This window comes from Cebus imitator, unplaced genomic scaffold (genome assembly GCF_001604975.1).
Source record: "Cebus imitator isolate Cc_AM_T3 unplaced genomic scaffold, Cebus_imitator-1.0 Scaffold240, whole genome shotgun sequence".
In the NCBI taxonomy this organism is placed as follows: domain Eukaryota; kingdom Metazoa; phylum Chordata; class Mammalia; order Primates; family Cebidae; genus Cebus; species Cebus imitator.
The window spans coordinates 3177274-3186434 of NW_016107555.1; the positions used below are offsets into that span (position 1 = coordinate 3177274).

Genomic DNA, 9161 nt, shown 5'->3' on the forward strand with positions numbered 1-9161 from the left:
TTAGACATAATGCTATTGCACACTTACTAGACTTACACTACAGAATAATAATGTAAGCATAAGTTCTACATGTACTGGGAAACCAAAATTTTGTGTGACTTACTTTATTGCAACATTTACTTTATTGCAGAGGTCTGGAACCAAATCTGCAATATCTTTGAAGTATACGTGTGTGTGTGTGTGTGTGTGTGCGCGCGCGCGCGCGCGCGAACGTATTTAAAATATCAAAAGCTATTCATTAACAAAAGAACCCAAGAATCCCCACTAAGAGAAAAGTGCTTAAAATATTCTTGGTTCCTAAAGCTTTGTTTACGTTTCGAATGTGGGTTTTCTACTTTTCTTGTGTGCTAAGGAAACGGGAGCTAACTGGGGGAGGTATCAAGAAAGCCCATGGAGCCTTCCAGGATGAGGAGGACGAAAGAAGGCTGGCAGGACTGTGCTTGCAAAGGTGTGAGTGTGCAGAATCCGTAGCTTTTTCTGACCTCCTCTCACCCCTGCCCCCAACACCCTCTTCAAATTCAGGTCAGATGATTCAGACAGGCCTCTGTTAATTCCTAACAGCTGCATGAATTGCTTTTACTTTCAATTTCAGTTTTACCGCCCCATCCCTTTTACGGAAATGACGAGCTTCCTCAGCTCCTTTTTCCCTTTATAAAGGAGGACACAAAAGAAGGTAGAAGGAAGAAAGAGTGCAAGGAGATTGTGAAAGGCAACTGAAAACTGAAAACTTGGACCTGTGGTGCTGTAGAGCAGGTATGTTTGCTTTCGTTTACAGTACATGCAACTTAGTCCAACTTAAGCATCCAGGCACGCTGCGTACCCCTGGATATACTGCTCCCTGAACATCAACTCAGGACGGCAGTGAATGGCCTGGAAAGAGCCCTGGTGGGCGCCTGCCTGGCTACCTCTATCAGGCCCTGTGGCAGGCCCGGAAATGCAGAAAACAAGGAGATTCCAGGCAATTATAATCTGAAGGGAGAGTTTCTTTTCTGCCTTTCTAATGGTCACACTTAGGAAAGGTTCAGAGTAAGAGCTCTATAACTATGTAGAAATAAAATTTAGTCCCTACATTGCTGGCCTTTATTACTTAAAAATAATTACATAGTCCAAACTCTGTGTGTGTGTGTGTGTGTGTGTGTGTGTGTGTGTGTGTGCGCGCGCACGCATGCGGGCGTGCACACGTGCGTGCTGTTTGTTCATCATAGGAAAATCAGAGTCACTTGCAGCTCTTGCTAAACAGATAGATACTTAGGCCTGGGAGTCTGGGTTCGAACAATCCCCTCAGGTGATTCTTAACGTACATCAGAGTTTGAAAACCAGCCCTGAATAGAATTGAACAGCTGTATTTCATTTAATAGAATTTAAAAGTTCTCTGGTTTCCTCACAGCTAAGAAATCATAGAGCTGGTTTATATAAAGTTTACAGTCGCATCTTCCTACAGCTTCCTTTATTCACTTTCAAGAAGGGACTGTACAGCTGCAGTCACTGCAACACGATGAACACATCACACATCACATTACAATGCATTTCCTTGTAGAAGTCAGGGCCTCAGGTTTGATCTCCATTTTCCTCACTCCCCTCAGTGAAGAATCAGACAAGAGCAGGTTGTACAGCAACAGTGTGCTTGAACTTTACTGTTTCACTGTGGTGAAAAATTTATTTGTAGTTTTTGCTTCTTAGTAATTTACAGTTTGCATATTTTGTTGAGCTGTATAATCTAATGGACCAATTGTTATTGTTATTATGTAGCTTAACCTCCGTTTAACTCAACTTTTCCTGAAATCCTATTTTGTGCTGCATGCCATGTTAAGATATAAGCTTGTAATGTCTCATTTTATTATCAAAACACCCTCCGGGTTGGATGTATAATTTAACTCACAGACCCCTTTAATTAACAGGCTCAGCTAGGTGATAGTCCTTGGTCAAGGCCACATACGTAGTGAATGATAGAAGTGGTATTTTTTATGGCATTAGATGCATCTTGAATATTTGACATGTAAATACAAAAGTGAGTATTTGAGACATTTGAAGACAATATTATGTTTACATATTCTGATTATAAAAAATAAATATCATAGAAAACAATTTTAATTTTATGGCAATAAAAAGTGTGCCAGGAGACCTACAGAACAATTGTACTTTCAGTACTAAATTTATGGAATTAAACTTCACCTTAAAAAAATTACAATAAAATCTCATATGCCTTTCACCTTCATTCACCCAACAGTGACAGTGACATTATCTCTCAAAAGGAAATCTCTCTAACTTATCTATATATAGTCTAGAGAGATAAATCTCTCTCTTGATATATCTCTAATTTATCTCTCTATATAATACGCAGTGTTATATGTATTGTTATTCCAATTCTTTTTTTATTCTTATTTGTGGGAGTAACTCGCACCAAGAACCTGACCCTTCTAGGCTAAGTCCTTCAGCCTGTACTTTAATTCCTTAGATTCTAGACATTCTCCTACTTCCCTTTTGAAAAAGATAGGCTGTATTCTCTAAAAGTTTCTCATCCCACATGGCTTCTTCCCCTTCTCCCTCCAATTTCCATTACTTTTCTAAACCTGTAAATAAAAAATGAGCACATAAAGTCACATTGATAAATTAAAGAGCATGTTTTAGTGTATGATCATCATTAAAAAGTTACTACTGCAGGTTACTTATCAAAAAACTTGTAGGATAACCACTGTCTTTGATTGTCAGTTTATCAAAGCTTTCATATTTACATTTTTGTTTTGTGGTGAAATATGCATGATGAAATTTATTATTTTAACAATTTTAAGAGTATACTTCAGTGACACTAATATGTTGGCATTGTTGTACAACCATCTCCAGAATCTATTCAATATTGTAAATTGAATCTCTTTACCTTTAAACAATGATTCTTCCTTCCCTCTTCCCTCAGCCCATGGTAAGTAATTATGCTTCTGCTTTCCATCTCAATGTATTTGACTATTATAGTACGTCATACAAGTGGAATCATTTAACATTTGTTCTTTTGTGTCTGGCTTATTTCACTTGGCATAATGTCTTCAAGATTGGTCTATGTTGTAGCATGTGTCATAATTTCAGACACTTTTATGATTGAATAATATTCCCATTGTAGGTATTTACTACATTTTGTTGATACCATCTCTTGATGGACATTAGGGTTGTTTTCATCTTTTGGCTATTATAATGCTTCCATAAACATTGGTGTGCCGATATGCGTTTGAGTCCCTGCCTTCAGTTTTTTTTTTTTTTTTTTTTTTTTTGGTGTATATACACAGAAATGAAATATTTTGATGTCAATTCTATGTTTCTTTTTTTTAGGAACCACCATACTTTTATTCACAGTGGCAGTACCATTCATATTTCTACTAGCAATACACAAAGGTCCCAGTTTTTCCACATCCCAGCTAATACTTGTTTTCTGCTTTATTTATTTTTTGAACATAACAGCCATCTTAATGGGTGGGTGTGGAGTAATACCTCACTGTAGTTTTGATTTGCATTGCCCCAGTGATAACTGATGTTGCACATGTTTTCAGGTGCATATTAAGGCCATTTATAGGTCCTCTTTGGAGAAATGTTCATCCCAGGGCATTTTCAATTGAAACTTTGTCACTGTTAAGTTGTAGGAGTTCTTTATGTAGTCTATCAGATATGTGATTTACAAATATTTTCTCCCATTCTGTGGATTGCCTTTTTACTACGTTGACTGTGCTCTTTGATGCACAAAAGTTTTTACTTTTGATTAAGTGTGATGTATCTATTTTTTTCAGTCTTCTGTGGTTTCGGCATCATACACAAGAAATCATTGATACTGGAGATCCAAGTTAGGCAGAACATACACCAGAAAAGATAGCCCCTGGACAGAATATCAGGTTATAAATAAAGTCTGTTCTACTCCCTCCAATTCAAGGAAGGGTAGTGGAAACTGGACTGCCACCTCCTCCAGACCAAGACTATGTTTTTGAGGCAAATGGGTAGGGAAAGGGCAATTAAAACACTATGGAATCTCTCACCATTTTGAATGTGCCTTATTTTTTTTCTACTGGACGTTTGCTTGGTTGCTATAGACCTTTGACTATTTTCTAGAGCTTCTATAAGATAATTTTAGCCAGTTTTTCCATTTTTTAATGTCTCCTAAGAGAGAAGAAGGACTTAGAACTTCATAGTGTGCCATTTTGCGCAATTGTCTAGATTTGTAATTCTGGCTCTATGACTTATGCACTCAGCCTTTGTGAGACTCATTTATCTCATTTGCATATATTTGGGTACTATAACCTCTAACTTGCAAGCTCTTATAAGTGTCAGTGAGATCAGATATTTAAGGCAGGTATCACAGGTCTTGGAATACTGTCGGCCCACTATTATGATAACAATTTCTTGAATTTTATTTTTACTAAGAAAAATGATGGAGATGATAAGATAGTATGCTTCATCACTAACACCATTACAGATTTGGGGGAATGATGGAGGAAGCCTTTTGTAGTTCACCATTGCTGGGTTACATGTTGTCTCATAGAAACGCAAAAGTCTCATCAATCCTAAATTTATGGGTGCTTGGATAACTGAGGCAGAGACTGCAACCTTATTTCTACTAGGAGGCTCTTCTAGGTTGGCCGTTGCCATGGAATCTGGACCCAACATGTTGGCTCCCATTTGCCTGGTGGAAAACAACAAAGAGAAGCTGTCGGTGAACCAGCAAGCTATACAGATTCTTGACCAGATTTCTCAGCCAGTGGTGGTGGTGGCCATTGTTGGACTGTACCGTACAGGCAAATCCTACTTGATGAACCGTTTGGCAGGACAGAATTATGGTGAGTGGTATCCTGGGACACAGGCCAATTGCTTGATTCCAGCATTTTAATGCTCTAACCTAGGCATGTAAAGGGGAAACCCAATTCCTTTCAATAAACCAACTTCTCATTCTAATTCTCACCACCAAGTCACTACCTTACTGTAGCCTGTCCCCATATTCTTTCCTTTAAGGAAAATATCCTCTACTAGTACTCAGAATCCTACCATGTCTTGTGTAATCAAGTCCTGGGCTCCTGTAATTGTGTCTCCTTTTTCTTATAACATATTTTGCTTTCTTTACATAATGTTCCCATCAACATACAAAGATGTTTGAACCTGTATCATCTTAAAAACCCTTCCTGAATTTCATATCCCATTGTGGCAAGCAACTCCTGTTGTGTGTGTGTGTGTGTGTGTGTGTGTGTGTGTGTGTATGTGTGTGTGTTTTATTTTTGTCTTTAATCACTTTTCAGTGCAAAAAACATTCTCTCAATCTCCTTTTTTGAGTTTTTTCCTTCTCGCATCTTTCTTCAACCCACTCCTCTCTGACTTTGAACCCCACTGCTTTTTTTTTAATTGCACTTTAGGTTCTGGGTACATGTGTAAAACATGCAGGATTGTTGCATAGGTACATACATGGCAATGTGGTTTGCTGCCTCCATCCCCCCCTCACCTATATCTGGCATTTCGCCCCCTGTTATCCCTCCCCAACCTCATTACTCCCCGCTGTCCATCCCCTATTCCCTCCCCAAACAGACCCCAGAGTGTGATGCTCCCCTCCCTGTGTCCATGTGTTCTCATTGTTCAACACCTGCCTATGAGTGAGAACATGTAGTGTTTGTTTTTCTATTCTTGTGTCAGTTTGCTGAGAATGATGGTTTCCAGATTCATCTATGTCTCTACAAAGAACACGAACTTATTGTTTTTTATGGCTGCATAGTATTCCATGGTGTATATGTGCCACATTTTTCTTGTCCAGTCTACCATCGATGGGGATTTGGGTTGGCTCCAGGTCTTTGCTATTGTAAACAGTGCTGTAGTGAACATATGTGTGCGTGTGTCTTTATAATAGAATGATTTATTATCCTTTGGATATATACCCAGTAATGGGATTGCTGGGTCAAATGGAATTTCTATTTCTAGGTCCTTGAGGAATTGCCACACTGTTTTCCGCAATGGTTGAACTAATTTATAATCCCACCAACATTGTAAGTGTTCCTATTTCTCTACATCCTTTCCAGCATCTGTCATCTCCAGATTTTTTAATGATCATCATTCTAACTGGCATGAGATGGTATCTAAATGTGGTTTTGCTTTGCATTTCTCTAATGACCAGTGATGATGTGCGTGTTTCCAAACATTTGTTGACCTCATAAACGTCTTCTTTTGAAAAGTGTCTGTACATGTCCTTCGCCCACTTTTGAATGGGTTTGTTTGTTTTTTTTCTTGTAAATCTGTTTTAGTTCTTTGTAGATTCTGGATATTAGCCCTTTGTCTGATGAATAGATGGCAAAAAATTTTTCCCATTCTGTTGGTATCCAGTTCACTCTAACGATTGTTTCTTTTACTGTACAGAAGCTCTGGAGTTTAATGAGATCCAATTTGTCTATTTTACCTTTTGTTGCCATTGCTTTTGGTGTTTTAGTCATGAAGTCCTTGCCTATGCCTATGTCCTGAATGGTTTTGCCTAGGTTTTCTTCTAGGGTTTTTATGGTGTTAGGTCTTATGTTTAAGTCTTTAATCTATCTGGAGTTAATTTTAGTGTAAGGTGTGAGGAAAGGGTCCAGCTTCAGCTTTCTGCACATGGCTAGCCAGTTATCCCAACACCGTTTATTAAACAGACACTCCTTTCCCCATTGCTTGTTTTTGTCAGGTTTGTTGAAGATCAGATGGTTGTAGATGTGTGGCATTGCCTCTGAGGCCTCTGTTCTATTCCCTTGGTCTGTATCTCTGTTTTGGTACCAGTACCATGCTGTTTTGATTACTGTTACCTTGTAGTATAGTTTGAAGTCAGGTAGTGTGATGCCTCCAGCTTTGTTCCTTTGGCTTAGAATTGTCTTGGCTATGCGGGCTCTCTTTTGGTTCCATATGAAGTTTAAGGTGTTTTTTTTTTTCCAGTTCTGTGAAGAGGGTCATAGGTAGCTTGATGGGGATAGCATTGAATCTATAAATTACTTTGGGCAGTATGGCCATTTTCACAATATTCAGTCTTCCTAACCATGAGCATGGAATATTTTCCCATCTGTTGGTGTCCTCTCTTATTTCCTTGAGCAGTGGTTTGTAGTTCTCCTTGAAGAGGTCCTTCACGTCCTTTGTTAGTTGTATTCCTAGGTATTTTATTCTCTTTGTAGCAATTGTGAATGGCAGTTCACTCTTGATTTGGTTCTCTGTTTGTCTGTTATTGCTATGTAGGAATACTTGTGATTTCTGCACATCGATTTTGTATCCTGAGACTTTGCTGAAGTTGCTTATCAGCTTAAGGAGATTTTGAGCTGAGACAATGGGGTCTTGTAAATATACAATCATGTTGTCTGCAAATAGAGACAATTTGACTTCTTCCTTTTTAAATTGAATACGCTTTATTTCTTTTTCTTGCCTGATTTCTCTGGCTAGAACTTCCAATATTATATTGAATAGGAGTGGTGAGAGAAGGCATCCTTGTCTAGTGCCAGATTTCAAAGGGAATGCTTCCAGTTTTTGCCTATTCAGTATGACATTGGCTGTGGGTTTGTCGTGAATAGCTTTTATTAATTTGAGATACATTCTGTTGATACCTATTTTATTGAGACTTTTTAGCATAAAGGGCTGTTGAATTTTGTCAAAGGCCTTCTCTGCATCTATTGAGATAATGATGTAGTTTTTGTCTTTGGTTCTGTTTATGTGGTGGATTACGTTTATAGACTTGCATATATTGAACCAGCCTTGCATCCCCTGGTGAAGCCTACTTGATCATGGTGGATAAGCTTTTTGATGTGCTGTTGCAATCGGTTTGCCAGTATTTTATTCAAGATTTTTGCATCTATGTTCATCGTGGATATTGGCCTGAAGTTTTCTTTTTTTGTTGAGTCTCTGCCAGATTTTGGTATCAGGATGATGTTGGTTTCATAAAATGATTTGGGAAGGATTCCCTCTTTTTGGATTGTTTGGAATAGTTTCAGAAGGAGTGGGACCAGCTCCTCTTTGTATGTCTGGTAGAATTCGGCTGTGAACCCATCTGGTCCTGGGCTCTTTTTAGTTGGTGGGCTATTAATTGGTGTCTCAACTTCAGCCTTTGTTATTAGTTATTCAGGGTTTTGACTCCTTCCTGATTTAGGCTTGGAAGGGTGCAAGTTTCCAGGAATTTATCCATTTCTTCCAGGTTTAGTGGTTCATGTGCATAGAGTTGTTTGTAGTAATCTCTGATGGCAGTTTGTATTTCTGTGGAATCGGTGGTGATCTCCTTTATCATTTTTTATTGCATCTATTTGATTCTTTTCCTCTCTTTTCTTTTTTGTTAATCTGGCTAGTGGTCTGTCTATTTTGTTGATCTTTTTGAAAAACCAGCTCCTGGATTTATTGATTTTTTTGAAGGATTTTGTGTGTCTCTATCTCCTTCAGTTCTGCTCTGATCTTAGTTATTTCTTGTCTTATGCTGGCTTTTGGGTTTTTTTGATCTTGCTCCTCTAGCTCTTTCAATTTTGACAATAGGGTGTTGATTTTAGATCTTTCCTTGCTTCTCATATGGGCATTTATTGCTGTAAATTTCCCTCTAGTCACTGCTTTAAATATCTCCCAGAGATTCTGGTACATTATGTCTTCGTTCTCACTGGTTTCGAAGAACATCTTTATTTCTGCCTTCATTTCATTGTTTATCCAGTCAACATTCAAGAGCCCGTTGTTCAGTTTCCATGAAGTTGTGTGGTTCTGAGTTAGTTTTTTAATCCCAAGTTCTAATTTGATTGCACTGTGGTCTGAGAGACTGTTTGTTATGATTTCCATTCTTTTGCATTTGCTGAGGAGTGATTTACTTCCAATTATGTGGTCAGTTTTAGAGTAGAGGTGATGTGGTGCTGAGAAGAATGTATATTCTGTGAATTTGGGGTGGATGGTTCTGTACATGTGTATTAGGTTGCTTGGTCCAGATCTGAGTTCAAATCCTGGATATCCTTGTTAATTTTCTGTCTCATTGCTAATATTGACAGTGGAGTGTTAAAGTCTCCCATTATTATTGTGTGGGAGTCTAAGTCTCTTCGTAGGTCATTAAGAACTTGCTTTATGTATCTGGGTGCTGTGGTATTGAGTGCGTATATATTTAGGATTGTTAGCTCTTCTTGTTGCATTGATCCTTTTACCATTATGTAGTGCCCTTCTTTGTCTCTTGATCTTTGTTG

At 38.3% G+C, this 9161-nt stretch overlaps 1 protein-coding gene across 1 annotated transcript in view; it reads left to right on the forward strand.

The window, feature by feature from the left end:
* Positions 1-531: 531 nt before the first annotated feature.
* LOC108282425 (guanylate-binding protein 6-like) overlaps positions 532-9161 on the forward strand; it is a 24902-nt gene continuing 16272 nt past the window's right edge. Inside the window, exons 1-2 of the mRNA XM_017498357.2 lie at positions 532-753; positions 4596-4811. Coding sequence (XP_017353846.1) covers positions 4622-4811 — 190 coding nt within the window. The 5' untranslated portion in view covers positions 532-753; positions 4596-4621. The remainder of the gene's footprint in view (positions 754-4595; positions 4812-9161) is intronic.